Below are 17,415 nucleotides of genomic sequence, written 5' to 3' on the forward strand. Positions count from 1 at the left end.
CTATGGGAACATTAAAAATACTTACACTACAAGTATCATCCTCATGTCATGTGCTTCTCCACGGGTCTGGGACAAGCCGTACTGATTGTACAACGCTCTGGAATAGTGTTCAATAAATAATCCTCAGTACAGTAGCACGTCCTTGGAACGTTGTTTGTGGCCCGTTTGTTATTGGCACGTATGTAATCTTAAGGCAGCAAAGGTTTTAGCACCCTGTGAGAGGAGGAAGTGCTCCTCAGTGTAATACCCTGTGAAGCTACAGCACTGAGGGACTCTGGTAACACCCCCTCATGCTCATTAGCATCATTCTACTGAAATATAAATATGTCCCTGGTTTATCATGCTTTGGTTTGATGCTGGAGCCCCCCCCCCCCCCCCCAATGTACTGGTCACAATAATGAATGAATAAAAGTAGAAAATCTCTAATACAATACAATTAGAAATATTTTATTTTAATAAGGAATGTTTATTAAACACAAACAGAAGTAGACAATGAAATAAAAGTTATATACAAAAGATTACAAATGTAATAAAACATGCATAGTGTTCAACAAACTATGGCCTGGCCGGCAGAAGAGGGGCAGCAAGTTGTAGTATGACTTCAGAGTTCAGATTAGGGATGCTGCTGATCCGATATAATTTTCGGCTTGCAAATTTGTTTTTAACATACTGAAAAATAAAATGAAAAAAAACAGTGATATAACCAGGCATTTCATATTAATTATCGTGTATGTAGAAATTAAAGGGATTGTTGTGCATGAGGAAATAATTTTAGATTACACATTTTGTTATTCATTACCACGCAGGTCCACTACACTTCCACCAACATTTGTGTTCATCATCAGCTACTTCCTATTAGGGCCTAGAGCAGTGATGGCGAACCTTTTAGCGGCCGAGTGCCCAAACTGCAAGCCAAAACCCCCCTTATTTATAGCGAGGTGCCAACCAAAAATGAAAGCAGTAACTTAATGCTTCCTATTCCTCAACAACGTTCGATCATATTGGCCTCCTGAGGACAAGCTGGAAAATTTGCATCATTTCCAGTGTCCCTCTGTACACAGAGAATCGTGGGGCCAGCTGGAGGTCCTCCAAAGATAATTCGTCCCTTCTCCCACTTCCTACTGTCCCAAGTAGCGAAGTAAGTATCAAAATATGACTGAAAGCAGCATCTTAAGTTACTTGGAACTGCAGGAAGATTCTTTGAGTCCTGTCTGGTGTGCTGGGGTGATGGCCCGGGTGCCCACAAAAAGGGCTCTGAGTGCCGCCTCTGGCACCCGTGCCATAGGTTCGCCACCACTGGCCTAGAGCCTCTCAACACAAGTATGTAGACCATGGTAAAAGTATTACAGTAAGATACACACAACAGGGAAAAATTGTCCGTGTGCCATCCATTTTTAGAGCAGACCCCACACTGCTCCATGCCAATCATTTAACAAACCATGTGACTGATCTGTCACAAAGTAGAACATGTCCTTGTTAGAACCTCTAACACTGAATACCAGCATGTATGTAGTGTAAGAAAAAGAAAGTCCTTCTGAGGAACTTCCCTACATCAAATTATGTTCAGGACAAATACAGTTTACTACATCCCAAGATGAAATTACTGCACTGAACTATGCTAGGTTGTATCGGCCACAGTTCACCTCATTTCAGTTAGGAAAATTGGTAAAAATTAGAAAATGATCAGTTACAAATTTTGCAAGCTTTAAAAAAAGTGTTTGTCCCTTTTAAAGAGCTCCCATTCTCCCACAGCACCACCTTCCACAGCCATTTTTCACAGCTTTTTTTTGTCTGGCAGAAACCAGAGGGAAATCCTTTTCATCCAGCAACATGACAAGAGGCGTAGGGTCCCAGGCCTTCTGAAAATTTTTCTCTCTTTTTTTTTTTTAAACCTCTTTTTATTTGGTTTTCAAACAAAAACATACCGTACATATAAAAACAATATAAAACATTCCCTTGTGAACATTTTAACAAGGTACATAGTGATTACATGTAGGCTACGTTATCCAGTTTTCTTGTGTCCCTAGTACATGGGAGGGTGACCTGCATCATCTTGTTCCTAGCGATCTTTGAGACCCGCTGCTCGGTTTGTGAAAATTTTTTATACCTAGAATGTAATACTTACAATAAATTGTGTCATGTTGTTGTTGACCTTAACTACATTCTTTGCAATATGCTGCATAACTGGTAGGAGATTTTCTTCAGTGTAGCCAGTGTAATGCTGAACTGTGGCATCCTGTATGGCAAAACAAAATCAGGTTCTTAACTCGTGAGTAGCATTTGCATGGTTATCATATGAATCACTCAAGAACTTAAAGTAATTATTATAGGAGAATAGGAGTGTTGGCTGGCCAAGATTTGGTCACCAATTATGATCCTAGGGAAGGGCTCTGGAACTGGAAAGCGATTAAGCTTTTAACAGTCTTATGGCTCATGCACACAAACGTGTGCAGTCCACAGATACCATACGTCTACCCGGTTCCTCAGACAGCACACTTTCTAGAGAATGTCAGTCCTTGCATTATAGCAAAATATGAGGCAAAGACTTCTTGTCTGCTGGCCAGACTGCAGCACCAGCACTGCTCTTGCTATAATCCACAGACTTCCATCTTCTACGGGGTGTGCAGTCTGCGGGGGCCAGTCTGACAGACTGACCATATCCAACTGTTTAAGTGCAGGGATGCAAACGTATGTATTCAGCCTGAGGAATGGGACCTGAATGCTGGTCAAATCCCATGGGCCAAACACATTGCACAGGTCAGCACTCCTTGCATCATACACAAATATGATGTAAGGTGCACCCTTTTTGAGCCTCCACTATGTCCCCCACTTTTTTTTTTTTTATAAAACTTCTAGCATTAGTGGTTACAAAAAAATTAACATATTAAAGTTTACCTGGCTCCCTGCCAGCTAGTCTTCTGTGTCCCTGGGAAGTGTTCGGCACGAGGCAGATATGAAAAAAAGAAAAAAAACAGTAGGGGAAACTCTGCTCCCTGCGGAACACAAGCTGGCAGGGAGCCAGGTAAACTTTTATACAAGTTACAGGCAGTCCCCGGGTTACATACAAGATAGGTTCTGTAGGTTTTTTCTTAAGTTGAATTTGTATGCAAGCCGGAACTGTATATTTTATCATTGTAATTCCAGCCAGAACGTTTTTGGTCTCTGTGACAATTGGATTTTAAAAATGTTGGGTTGTCATAAGGACCAGGATTAACAATAAAGCTTCATTACAGACACCTGTGATAACTGTTACAGCTGATTATTGTAGCCTAGGACTAAAGTACAATAAATTACCAATATCCAGTGGTCAGTTTGTAACTAGGGGTCGCATACAAGTCGAGTGTTCTTAAGTAAGGGACTGCCTGTATTTGTTTGCCATAAGTTTTATAAAAAAACAGTTTTGGGATAAGCTATTGTCATTTATTGTATGTGGGGACATGGAGGAGGCTCAGAAAGGGTGTCTGGTGACAGGTTCCCTTTACCTGCAGCACCAGCACTGGAACAGTTCTTACAGTACCGGTGCTGCAGTTTGAAAGGAAGACCTTGCCAAGCATTGTAGTTTATGAAAGTGAAAACTACTGTGAAAATGAATGCACAATACTTGCCACTTACCCAAGAACCAAGATTAAGAACTTTGTGTGTCAAGCACATGGATGCAGCAGCTATGATGGAGGGTTGATAGTGAACCATGTCATAGTCAACCAATGTCAGTTCCAGAAAGTATTTAGCAAGAATGTGCTCCTCTGCTTCTGCCTAGAATATTTACACAGGGGATATTTTGTAAATGGCAAATGCATAACAAATAGTAAAAACAAAACTAGAGAATCCAATATTGCAGTGATGGCGAACCTTTTAGCAACCGAGTTCCCAAACGGCAAGCCCAAACCCTCATTTATCGCAAGGTGCCAACCAAAAATCAAAGCATTTAATTGCTGTCTGTTCTTCAACAATGTTCAATCATACTGGCCACCTGAGGACACCAACAGTAGAAAGTAGGAGGGAAAATTTGCATCATTTTAGCTTCTTTCCAGTATCCCTCTGTACAAAGAGAATCATGGGGCCAGCAGGAGGTCCTCCAAAAGATAATTAGACCCCATTTACACATTCTCCCTCTTCCTACATTCCCAAGTAGCCAAGTAAGTCACTTTAGAATATCACTGAAAGCAGCATCTTTCCTTCCAAGTTGCTTGGAACTGCAGGAAAATTCTTTGAGTTCTGTCTGGTGTGCTGGGGCGATGACCCAGGTGCCCATAGAAAGGGCTTCGAGTGCCGTCTCTGGCACCCGTGCCATAGGCTCGCCACCAATCCAATAGAGTATCTGCACATGTAGTATAAACAAGCCTCTTTTAGTTGGTTTCTTATGCTTGTAGAATGGCTGTAGGTAAACCAATGGGTAAATCCAACACCATGTGCAGATACCCCATTTAATGCAAGGCTATTACTAGAGTCATGAACTTGAAAGTCACACCAAAGAAAAATCCCACACAACAACATACATGGCAGCATCTTGAGGCTCTGCGAAGAAAGTGAAGGGATAATGGTTTTCCGAGGTCAAAGCTCAGCTTATCAAGTATCTCTCTCTCCATTTCTCGAATCTCAGCTTTGGAAAAGGTATTGTCCGTTATATAGACTAAGTCTGCGATCTCTGGGTAGTACATTTCTTCATACTTTGATGCCACAAAGAGTGAGGCAACTCCTACCAGTTGGAGCTTACTCCGTCGAACAGGCTGAACCTGCCGAAAAAAAAAAAAAAAAGTGTAAATATTAGAAAGGGCAAACCATTCTTCGCCTTCCATTACAGAAAGATTCATTCCATTTCAGTGTCACACAGCAGTGCAACATCCCCACTTCAGGCCAACAGTCTACAGGCGCAGTTGAAGACTAGGAATGGCTAGTTAGCCGCAGTTGTCACGGTAGCCTAGTCCTAGTGTAGGCCCATGACAATCCCAGGAATGCACACAGAAGACAGAGGATTTTAAAAAATGTACAAAAAAAAAAAAAAATCACATTTTCTTTATTAGGAGAGCCCTTAGTTGACTGGCTGTGGTTGAATAAAAGCCAAACCAGAGGAATTTATTCACATCTGTAACAGGTAAAGATGAATTGTGGTCTATAACTAGCTAGGTACCAGAGTCACAGAGCCCATTAGGCTGCAGTCTCACGTTAGTGTTCCGATTCGGTTTTGTAACGGAATCAAAACGCACTGGGCCGGGCCACGGCAAATGAGACCTGGTGCCATTTAGTCTGCATTTAGACTCTGGGTGATGATCGTATGCAAACACATGGGTTCGGCCACAACCAATGCGTTATAATTCAGTTAGTTTTTTGATTCTGTTTTTTAATGGAATCAAAACGCACTGCCCGTGGCCGATCGCATGCGTTTGCATACGATCAGCACCCAGACTAAGTGCAAGACACCAGGTACCGTGGTCTGGCCCAGTGCGGTTTGATTCCGTTACAAAACTGAATCGGAACAGTAACGTGGGACAGCACCCAAGGGTGATGCCACACGTGGCGTTTTGAACCTGTTTTTGGTCTGTTTTTAAGCAGTCCGTAAAATACGCACACGTTAAAAAACGTATCCGATTTATGAAAACGTACCAGTTTTTTGAAAATGCATCAGCTTTTGACAGGTTTTACCAATTATCTTAATTAAAAATGGTCAAAAATGGATGAGTTTTCCAAAAACGCATGCGGTTTTTAAGGCATGCGTTTAACAGACTACTTAAAAACGGTCCAAAAATGGGTTAAAAATGCCATGTGTGGCATCACCCTTAGGCTGATCAGCCCTACTGGGACCATTGAGCAAGAGTTCCAGGCTTAAATTTAGTAAAGGTTCAAATACGGGACATTACAAAAGCAGGTAAATCACTGCGGTGGATTCAGAGTGTCAAGGTCAATCTTTTGCAATTCATAGTTTGTGCTCGGCTTCCCACCACAGAATACAATTAAAAGAAAACAGCAATTCCTGCTACAGACAGAATGTCCACTGTAGACATAGCATATCAATTCCAACCCTGGAATCCTGGACCACTCAAGCCTACCAAGTCTGCCATTTTGTTCCATGACGCTGTTAAATATATAAACATTATGCTACACACAATTTGTAATTGTATTAGGATCACATCCCTACCTGTAGGAAGCGGTCGATAATGGAAACAGCCATGTAAAGAGTCTCTTGAAGTAGTTGGAATTTGGAGTGCACTTGCATCAACCAGTCGATGAGAATGGCCCGCATACGTTCATTCACATCCGTTCCTTCCAGATAATTTGAACGAACAGACTGCTTTAGCTTAAAATTTAACAAAATAAGATATTTAGTGCAAGTCCCAATATGTTCACAATGTGTCCATATAAAATGGTCTGTGCCAATGAGGGTGGTGGCACACATGGCATTTTGAACCCATTTTTAGGTCATTTTGAAGCAGTCTATCAAAAAATGCATGCATTTTTTAACAGACTGCTTAAAAACAGCCTAAAAACGGGTTCAAAATGCTACGTGTGCCACCACCCTAATGTGATTTTGTCTAAAACATAAAAGAATGGGAGCCTGCAAATACTTTAATGCTGTATATGAAAGGTGCACTGGCTGGCATTCTAACCAGCAATCCATTCAATAGATTACGAAGGGCTACAGTATATGGCGGCTTCAGGGTGCGTTCACACATTGGATCGAAACCCATGTGTTTTTAAATTTTACCATTTGTCTTGTTACTCAGCAAGAGTTTTTCATCATTGCTTTAGGCTGCGGTCACACGTACCGCTTGACGTCCGTTCATAACGCGACGCTAGCGCACAGGGGGAGGTCCTCGGCCCGAACGCACATGCGTTTCCAGAGAAACGCATGCGATCGGCTTAACAATCGCATGCCTTTCCCTGGAAACACATGTGCGTTTGGGCCGAGGACCTCCCCCTGTGCGCTAGCATCGCGTTATGACGGACGCTTAGTGGTACGTGTGACCGCAGCCTTAAAGGAAACCTACCAGTTAGAATGGCAGGGGTAAGCAGTAAGTACCGAGCACCAGCTCAGGGTGAGCTGGTGCCGGTGCTTAGTGTCGTTAATGTTAATAACCGCTGTATCGCGGTTTTAACACTGTTTAAACTTTAGAGCAGAAGAGGCTTCGGCGCTGCGCGCGACCATGCGCGAGCAAGGTCTCTGGCATTTCCTATGTAGGCGATACAGCGGTTATTAACACTAACGAAACTAAGCACCGGCACCAGCTCACCATGAGCTGGTGCTCGGTACTTACTGCTTACCCCTACCATTCTAACTGGTAGGTTTCCTTTAACTGTAAGCAGCTGTGAAAATGGTTTTTAACAAAAATGCATGCGCTACCACTTTGTTAACGAATACATTGACATCACTTTAACTGTGCGTTTTGTAAATGCAAATGTTAACAGCGATGTCATTAGACAAATCACTTAGGCCACCGGCACACGTGGCCGAACCCAAAATCTCTCTTCAGCTGATGCAACGCGTGACTGCACCCTGAGGGCGCGTTCACACGTTGCGTTTTGACCTGCGTTTTCATTGCGTTTGAAACGCATATACAACAGCTGAGGAGAGGTGATTTGCCTAATTTCATCACTGTTAACGCATGCGTTAACAAAACGCATCGTAAACGCGATGTTAACGCATGCGTTAACAACGCGTTAACGCATGCGTTTTGTTAACGCATGTGTTAACATTGCGTTTACAAACGTAAACGGTAATGTAATTAGGCAAATTACCTCACATCAGCTGTTGTATATGCGTTCCAAACGCAATGAAAACGCAACCAAAACGCAACGTGTGAACGCGCCCTGAGGGCACATTCACACATTGCGTTTTCATTGCGTCAACGCATTAAAACAGCTGATAAGAGAAAATTTGCCTAATTACATTTTCGTTTACGTTTGTTAACGCAATGTTAACACATGCGGAAACAGGTTGCCAACATGTGCATTAACATCACGTTTGCGATGCATTTGGTAAACGGAAATGTTAACAGTGATGTAATTAGGCAAATCACCTCTTCTCAGCTGTTGTTTATGCGTTTTAAACACAATGAAAACGCAGGTCAAAACACAACGTGTGAACGCGCCCTGAGGGTGTGTTCACACGTTGCAGTTAAAACTGCATCACAATAAGCTTTGAGGTGGTTTTAGATGCAGTTTTGCCAATTAAACAGGTGAAAGACATGAACTGAACAGGTGAATGACATTTGTGGAGCAGGTTCCCCCTTCAAAATTAAATTCACTCGTTCAGTTCATGTCTCACCTGTTAAATTGACAAAACTGCACCTAAAACCACCTCAAAAATGATTGTGATGCTTTGTGTTTTTGACGCATTCCACTGGCTTCAGGCTTCATTACATTCCAGCAGGTCATCAAGGCTGAAGCCAGTGGAATGCGTCAAAAACGCAAACCACAGCGCGACGCAACACATCGTGTGAATGCGCCCTGAGGTTGCATTCACACGTGATGTTTTGGATGTGCCAAAACTTGTGTGTTTTTAAATGTTACAATGCATTTTGCTACTCTGGAAACTTTCTTCATTGCTGTAAGTGTAAGCAGCAGTTTTCAGATGCAGCTTTTGAAGCCAAAAGCTGGAGTGGATGTTACTGGGCTGAGACAAATAATTGAAAGGTGCTGCTCCTGCTTTTACTCCATTCCAGGTTTGACCATCAAAAACTGATTTTGTAAAACTGAACGTGTAGATGCACCCTCACACTTACAGTAGTGAAGAAAAAGGCTGCGGTCACACGTACTGCTAGGAGTCCGTTCATAACGCGACGCTAGTGCACAGGGGGAGGTCCTCAGCCCGAACGCACATGCATTTCCAGAGAAACGCATGCGATCGGCTTATCAATCGCATGCGTTACCCTGGACCGAGGACCTCCCCCCCTGTGCATGGTTCGGGCAGAGGACCTCCCCCTGTGCGCTAGCATTGCATTATGAACGGACGCCTAGCGGTACGTGTGACCGCGGCCAAACACATCCAGAAAAGCTAAACACATTGGGGGACATTTACTTAAAGTGTCGGTGTCTGCATTGGCTTTGTTACCGACCTGCTCTCGGTAAGAAGATACACATTTAATATTGTAGAGCTGTGCATAGACATTTCTGGCGCCGAGACCATTTTCTGTCCCCGAGACCATTTTCTGTCCCTGGGACCAAAATCTGTCCCGAGCACCAGAAATATGTCCAACAGTCCCTGCTAGACCAGTTTTCTTTTGGTCTACTTTCCGCCAGTTTACAGCGCCCAAAAATGGCTGTGACACATATTAATTCTGTCTGAGTTTCCACTCCGCCAAAGCCACGCCCCTTTTCGGAGAAGAGTCGGAGCAGACGGAAAAAGTCATTTTTTCTGTCCCCGACAGCTAATAAATAGGTCTGAGAGCAGAACATGTGGTGAGAGCGCCACAAAACTGGCGGAAACACCATAGTAAATGTCCCCCATTGTAATCTTTAAAAATGCATGCGTTCTGATGCACACGTTTCAATGCGTCTAAAATGCCACGTATGAATGCACCCTGAGGCCGCAGTCACACGTACCGCTAGGTGTCCGTCATAACTCGACGCTAGCGCACAGGGGGAGGTCCTCGGCCCGAACCATGCACATGGGGAGGTCCTCGGTCCAGGGAAACGCATGCGATTGATAAGCCGATCGCATGCGTTTCTCTGGAAACACATGTGCGTTTGGGCCGAGGACCGTCCCCTGTGCGCTAGCGTCGCGTTATGAACGGACGCCTAGCGGTACTTGTGACCACGGCCTGAAGGGGAAACCTGTACTACAAATGTCAATCACCTGTTTAGTTCATGTGTTTCACTTTTTAAAATAAGAAACTGCACCCAAAACCACCTCAAAACTAATTGTGATGCAGTTTTAACTGCAACGTGTGACCGCACCCTGAGAATACTCCGTTCACTTTACAAACCTCCAATTCTTTCATGTAAGCATAGATATCCTTGACATATTCACTGCACATCTGTGGATTGTCAGCATCTTCAGCATCAATATCTTCCACATTATTGAGAACTTCACAAAATGCTTGGCACAGGTCATCTTCATCTTTCATGGTTATGTCTGACTTTAACGGGACCTACAAGAGAAAGTTACAGATTTATAGTAAAGAAAGACTGACAAATCACTACACAGATAAGGGTGATGCGCTTTGAACGTGTTTTTTGCCCGTTTTAAAACAGTCCGTCAAAAAGCGCATGCGTTTTTGACCAGTTTGAATTAAGATAATTGGTCAAACCTGTCAAAACCAGATGCGTTTTCAAAAAACGGATTGGTTTTTTGACAGATGCGTTTTTTGACGGACTGTTTGAAAACGCAGAAGTAGGTTTGGAATAGTGGCTTGCAGTTTTCATTCAAGTTTTGCTGCCATTATATCCGGTTTCTTTGGGATAGAGTGAAATGGCAGTGCTATCCCTTCTTATGGTGTTCCAGTAGGGAAAAGGCCTACATGAGTGACAAAAAATAAAAATATCCCACAAACACATGTTAGGGTGAAGACACAAGTGAAGTTTTTAGGCCGTTTTAGGGCCGTTTTTAGTTAGTACGTTTTCAGATCGTAAAAATCGCATACGTTTTTGAAAAACGCAAATGCGTTTTTGACAGGTTTGACCAATTATCTTAATTCAAACTGGTCAAAACCGCATGCGTCTCTCAAAAACCCGCATGCGTCTCTCAAAAACCCGCATGCGTCTTTCAAAAACCCGCATGCGTCTTTCAAAAACCCGCATGCGTCTTTCAAAAACCCGCATGCGTCTTTCAAAAACCCGCATGCGTCTTTCAAAAACCCGCATGCGTCTTTCAAAAACCCGCATGCGTCTTTCAAAAACCCGCATGCGTCTTTAGGACGTTTTTGGGCCGTTTTTAGTTAGTGCGTTTTCAGATCGTTAAAAACGCATGCGTTTTTGGAAAGCGCATGCAGTTTTTGAAAATGCATGCGGTTTTGTCCGTTTTTAATTGCGCAAATTCAGAAAACCGGACAAAACCGCATGCGGTTTTTTTAAAAAATGCATGCATTTTTAAAAAACTGGATGCGTTTTTTAGCGCATGCATTTTTTTAAGATCTGAAAACGCACTTAGTAAAAACGGCCCAAGAACGCCACGTATGTCTTCACCCTTACACGTGGCACAGGAGCGTAATGCTGACGTCTGTGATTGTAACTATATAGTGGCCATTCTCAGGTAGCCAAATCTGGAAGGGAAAGTTAATTCATCTAGAAAAAAAAAGCCTTATAAAGCCTACGAATCATTTCATTATTATGGACCCTAGTAATTAGAGACATGTAAGTGGAACAAAACTTGAGAAATACTCTCTGCCAATAAAGACTTGATTTGTATTAAAAAAACAAAAAAATTTTTTTTATCCAAATGCCTTTGAATCACCTGAACTGATTGTTCTTAAAGGGAACCTGTCACCAGGAGACCCATTTTAGCTACCCCCCCCCCCCCAGTCCACACAGAGCATAGTACATACACTGCCAAAGAGTTTTTTATTTAAAAAAAAAAAAAAGGTTTTACAGAAAAAAAAAAATAATGTTATATAGGAACTTTCAGTGCCATGTGCTCTGTGACTAGGCACTTGTGACTTGTCACCTGGGAGTGTCTATAGAGCAGTTTCCCCCACCACCACCCTTGGGAAACCTCTCCCCCATGTGTCCTTTTCAAATATATTACCAACTCCCATCACTCAGGATTGGCTGTAGAGGAGCAGGGGGCATCGCTAAGCTGAATGACGGCAGAGCTTAATATATATAATGTTGTGGGGGAACCTGCTCCTCTATGGCACTCCCAGGTGAAAAGTTCCCAGTCACAGAGCACATGACATTGAAAGGTGCTATACAAAATTTTTTTTACTACAAAACCTACTTTTTATACAAAAATTCTTTGGCGGTGTATATACTATACTCTGTGGGGACTTGGGGGGTGCTAAAAATGGCTCTCCTGATGACGGGTGCCCTTTAAGTTTATTTCTGTAGGGCAGTGGTGGCGAACCTATGGCACTGGTGCCAGTCAGGCCTTCATGCCAACAGAGAGTTTGCCAGACAGGATTCAAAGCTTCCTCCTGTGGTCTAAGACAGCCCAGGAGGTGCCATGCTCAGCGCCATTTTACCAACACTACAGGAGGAGCGAGAAGGTGTGGATAGATATGGGTTATCGTTTGGGCTCCTGCTCTGGGTCCCCTGGAGGGAAGCTACAATCCAAATTTCAACATCTTTCTATTGTATTGTGATACAGCAGGGATTAATAAGTCACTACTTAAATTGTCATGTTGGCACTTTGTGATATGTAAATGAGTATTGGTTGTCTCCAAAAGGTTTGCCATCACTGCTGTAGGGTATTACTATTAAAGTATGTACTGCTTACATTACCATGATCTGCCTTTGAAGCCTCATTAATAGAATGCACTATAAATATGCAAAAAAAAAAGCGTAATAAAAAGTAGAACTGAAATGTACACAATTAAGTTCTCGTTCACTTGACCAGGTGCCGAAATGGGCCACAAACAAGGGAAAGTTTGCGGCCTAACTTTTGCCGGGTGGAGATGGCAGGGGTGAGCGCTGCTCTACCATCTCCATAGGAACCAAGGGGCTACACCGCAATGCAGGCACGGATAGGATCTGCTCTATAAGGTGTGGCGCTGCCACCTGCCATGGCAGCCTCAATGCTATGGCAGTCGTGAGCTAGCTACAATTTGTGCGACTAGTCAAGTACATCAAAACTAATACCTCAAGAATGGGCTCCGTCCAGATGACTTTATCTAGCAGATTTCTCTCAGAGGGTTCCAGCTTCATCGCCTTAACTGGCTTGGGCTTCTTACAGTTCTACATTGAAAAACATGTATATGTAACTTTTGTCATTCACACACCTATACACACACACACACACATATATACCGGTATATATAGATATACAAAGCAATTGTATTATAATATACATACCACAATGGCTTTGTTTGCTGGAATCATTGTTCCATTGCGTATTTCTTCAAGAGGGGGTCTGGATAATTTGTTTTTCAGCATTTTTAGCTCAACTGTTAAAGCGTTATCCATTTCCCAAAGCTGAAATTAGATAGATACACTCAAGTATTAATAGGATACATCAAAGCTATTTTGTTTCCTGCACTGAAGAGAAGCGTATTTAGGCACACCGCCATATAAATGGTTTTCCCACAAATCAAGTTAGGCCCTACCCACAGTGATAAGACTCCAACAGGGTGTCCGACAACCGCAGTCAGAATCCTTGCCATTCCCCGTGGTGAGCAGATTATCTGGTCGCACAGGACTGGGCTGCCCCATTCATCTCTATGGAGCTGACTGAGATTGCAGAGTACAGCGCTCTGGGTGATCAGAAGGCATGGCTGCTCAAGTACAGTGCTCAGTAATATTAGACCCCTCCCCCTTCCTTTTCATGATCTGTGGGGGTCTCATCACCAAGACCCCCACCGATCACCATACGTCCCCAATCCTCATCTGCTCTGTCACAATATTCCCCACCTATACTTTTCATCAAGAATAACATTCATGAGGAACAAGTTTGTCATTTGAAATATTAACCTTTTAACAAAGTGGCACAAAGTAGAAAAGTAATAGAATTTTTCAAGTGGGTTTTCCATTCCCAGCTTACCACAGTGCTCCAGGCATCCATTGTAGTTAACTTTGCACTGAACAGCCCCTTCCAGTGTTGATTGGGAGCTCCCCTATGTGTTCTATTACAGAATCCTATTGGGTGCAAGACTTTCTGAGGGTGGAAACCATTTAACCCCTTTGGTACTAAAAAGGTTTGTTACTTGTTCAGGCTATCTACACGTGTTGCAGATTCCGTTCAGATTTTACCTGCATATTTTGGTGTGGAAAATCCAAAGTGTTATGTAATAGCAGTAAAGTGAATGTGTTTTGGAAAAAGAGATCCAGACAATACGTTTTTATTATTATTTTATTTTCCGCACCGAGGAACAATTTCCTTGAAGAAAATAAAATAATGATCATGTTACTATTCTTGTGTTTCCTTGTTTACTAACTAACTTGTGTTTCTAACATTGAAATGAAAGTCTGCTTCAAATCTGCAACAAATGCGGATTTGGTGCTGATTTTTGCTTGAAATAATGTTAGATCAGGTTAGGGGGCATTCATACATGGCGTTTAGCGCTCATGTTTCCAAATGCAATGTAAATTTTCTATTAACATTTGCGTTTACAAAATCGTTAATACATTGGGGCTCATTTACTAAGGGTCCGGACGCAACATTTTTGCCAGGTTTCGCGTTTTTTTCAGTTTTGCCTTGAATTGCCCTGGATTTTTGGCGCACACAATCGGATTGTGTCACATCGGCGCCAGTTTGCATGCGACACAAATCGTGTCGCAAGATCAGCACTCACATGCACCGGGAAGAAGAAGGTGAACTCCGGCGGACCTCAGCGGGGGAAGCGACACATGCAGGAAATTGGACACGCAATCTTAGTGAATCGTGGCAGGTCTGCGACAGCTCCGTGGGCAGCGCCTATTCTTTCTTCACGTGCGTCGGTGCCAGGTATGCTACAGCTGACATCACAAACTGTGCCGGCCGGACAGTGTGCACGGAGCTGTCGCGGACCTGCACCCGACATAAAGAAAGAATAGGCGTGGCCCACGGAGCTGTTGAGGACCTGCCGCACAAATGAAGATAGAAGAGGAGCTGCCCGGGGCGTCAGAATGGTGAGTAGTCAGTTTTGTTCTGTTTTTATATACCCGAGTATAAGCTGAGTCGGGAAAATTGTGCTGAAAAACACGGCTTATACTTGAGTATATAGGGTATATCAAAAAGGAGAAATTATATCATTTGCAGAAATAATAATTCCTGGAGACGTCCCCCGGAGAGAAATGTTTTTGTATAATAGAGTTTTTCTACAGTCCTTACGGCAAAACGTAATTCACTACAACCCCAAACTACTTCCTCTATTGTCGCAAGAGAGTAAGGACCTGAGACCTTTCTATGACTTGTTATCAAACCACAACACGTTTTGTAAGTCCCATCCATTTATACAGTGAAAGATGGAACTGCAAAAGCAATTTCCAACAGGCTCTTGGGTGAAAGTCGCTGTCCCCGTTTTGTTCTTATGGGCTATTGAGTCTTTGGCCCTGGCAATTTGTTATAATGGCGACATTATAGGGTAAGTGGGCAACATGGAACATAAATGCAGATCATATATTGATGTCGATAACAACACCTATGGTCTCGTTCCCTAACCTTTGCAGAACCCAAGATTTATTCTTAGCGATTTCAGGACTTCGACTTTACCATGTTAAGTCAGAGGCTCTTAATTTATCTTTGGCTGATACAAATATGAAACTTTTAGCTTTAAACTTTGAGTTCCAATGGCATAAAGATAGTCTGACATGCAGGGAGATTCAGCTTGCTCCATGAATTGATAAGGCCTCGGACACACGTACCGCTAGGCGTCCGTTCATAACGCGACGCTAGTGCACAGGGGGAGGTCCTCGGCCCGAACGCACATGCGTTTCCAGAGAAACGCATGCAATCGGCTCATCAATCGCATGCGTTTCCCTGGAAACGTATGTGCATTCGGGCCTAGGACCCCCCCCCTGTGCGCTAGCGTCGCGTTATAAACGGACGCCTAGCGGTACGTGTGACCACGACCTAAGTGGTAAACTTTCCCACAATTCTGACATTTCTGGAACAGGACCTGGCCAGATGGGCGTCTCATAATATCTCTTGGTTTGGACACATCCCTTCTCTAAAAATGAGGCTGTTACCTAAATTATAATTATGGTACTCTCCTAATTGCGGTGCCTAAACAAGTTTTGAACTAATTTCAATCAACATTATTTAGCTTTATCTGGGGCCCTCAGTGCCCAAGACGAACTCTTGTAACTCCAAGAAATTTATGTGGTTTAGGAGTTCCATGCTTGTCAAAATTTTACAGGGCGGCTCAGACAGCTTTTTAGTACCATTTCATGCGGGTCGGTAACGAACAAATGGTTTTTTCGCAGCATTGCCTCTACGTTTTATTCTGTTTCAACCTAATGAAACCCGGCAATATTGTCTCTCATATCTATCACACTCTTTGGCTCTCGGGAATAGGATATATGTCGCATTCTTTGGTCTCAGCCCATTACCTTCTCTATTTGATAATCCTAGGTTTTCCCTGTGTATGCAGAAGAGGGCTTTCTCATGGTGGACTAATAAAGGGTTCTTCAGGATTGGGGACTTTCTGCACCAGTCCTGTGTAAAATCGTGGGACTACTTTAAAGTTTTGCACGATGCACCCCCGGGTGAATTGTTTCACTATAATCAAATATTTACTATTGCCAGAAATCTGATTACTCCTCACTAGAAGTCTGTAAGGATGTACCGAAACACATACCCGATCGAGCCAAGGACTGTCCCCTAGCGCTGCGTTTGTATATGCAGCGCCAGCTGTATATGTGACCGCACCGTTAATCCCCCTACAGTGCAGGAACTCATTAGGGAACTTAATACGATATATGGATATGAGGGAGTGCATGGCATGCTAAAGGGCCAACCGATCGTTCAGATATAGCAACCATAGGCTTCCCATCCTGCCTGTGACACCCCTGAAACTCATGCCAATTCTAAAGGAGAGTAAAATATTTGGCAAAATATGCAAATTCATAGATACACCACATGTAAGTTGTATGTTATGTCCTAGTTTGTAGATCTCAAACTTGATCCTTTGTGCTGCATTACATGTTATATGCCTACTTACATGTTATATGCATACACTTCCATCATCTTTGGAAGTGTAAAGCTTTACTTAAAGGGGTATTCCGGGAATATGAGCGTCTGACACAAAAAACCATAATGATATAAATAAATAAATACAACAAAACTAAATGTTATTAGTTACAAAATGGAGCTTAAATAGTTTGATTTTATGATTCACAAAATTTTATGGTCTCTCTAAAGTAGGTGAAGTTATAACCAAGATGGCCACCAGTGGAAACTACAAGTCCCATGATGCTTTAGTTCTCAGTAACTCCTTCTCGCTCTTATGCTCTGCTCCCAGTGATGATGTAACAGATTGTCCTGCTCAGTTACCATAGTAATGATGTGTAACTGTCATCACTGCACATCACCAAAACACTGACCTTTACTGGATGCGCTGCAACCAACCAACTACAGCCAGGCAGGTGCAGGACAAGAGATGTGGACATGTGACCAGCGGCCATCTTCTGTCCTATGTATTCTCTGGGCGGAGGAAATTAACAAAACTGATTAAAGGGCCAGTAGCAATTTGATTCATTACAGTGATTGTCAACAGCATTTGCTGCTAAGGGGAGCAAAATTTTAAATAACAACTAATTACATATTACCATATATTTTACTGACTCATTTGTATATGAATTATGCAGATTCCTGGAATACCCCTTTAAGTCATTTGGCCTTATTATGGA

The 17,415-nt window shown here is 42.8% G+C and overlaps 1 protein-coding gene across 4 annotated transcripts; it reads right to left on the minus strand.

The window, feature by feature from the left end:
- Window positions 1-426: 426 nt before the first annotated feature.
- On the minus strand, window positions 427-13,736 carry LOC140127423 (G2/mitotic-specific cyclin-B2-like). Of its 4 annotated transcripts, XR_011854987.1 has the most exons (10): window positions 13,194-13,265; window positions 12,943-13,062; window positions 12,730-12,825; window positions 9,921-10,085; window positions 6,134-6,292; window positions 4,497-4,733; window positions 3,613-3,753; window positions 2,896-2,926; window positions 2,126-2,236; window positions 427-669 (listed from the first exon to the last, which is right to left on the minus strand). XR_011854987.1 is itself a non-coding variant. In XM_072148102.1 (9 exons), the coding sequence occupies exons 1-9, from the start codon at window positions 13,646-13,648 to the stop codon at window positions 556-558; spliced, it is 1,164 nt and encodes a 387-aa protein (XP_072004203.1). In that variant the 5' UTR covers window positions 13,649-13,736; the 3' UTR covers window positions 427-555. The 4 variants fall into 4 exon arrangements, 3 of the variants coding, with proteins under 3 accessions (XP_072004203.1, XP_072004204.1, XP_072004202.1); XM_072148102.1 differs by lacking the exons at window positions 2,896-2,926; window positions 13,194-13,265 and adding an exon at window positions 13,628-13,736; XM_072148103.1 differs by lacking the exons at window positions 2,896-2,926; window positions 13,194-13,265 and adding an exon at window positions 13,558-13,580.
- Window positions 13,737-17,415: the final 3,679 nt, after the last annotated feature.

Source organism: Engystomops pustulosus, chromosome 4 (assembly GCF_040894005.1).
Source record: "Engystomops pustulosus chromosome 4, aEngPut4.maternal, whole genome shotgun sequence".
Classification (NCBI taxonomy): Eukaryota; Metazoa; Chordata; class Amphibia; order Anura; family Leptodactylidae; genus Engystomops; species Engystomops pustulosus.

Coding starts and splice junctions, on each gene's coding strand:
- LOC140127423 (XM_072148101.1), bottom strand. CDS start 13,250: ATGGCAAGGATTCTGACTGCGGTTGTCGGACACCCTGTTGGAGTCTTA. Junction 10,086..12,729: donor GGACGGAGCCCATTCTTGAG/GTATTAGTTTTG, acceptor TTTCTCTTGTAG/GTCCCGTTAAAGTCAGACAT. Junction 670..2,125: donor ACAACATGACACAATTTATT/GTAAGTATTACA, acceptor TTTATTTTTCAG/TATGTTAAAAACAAATTTGC.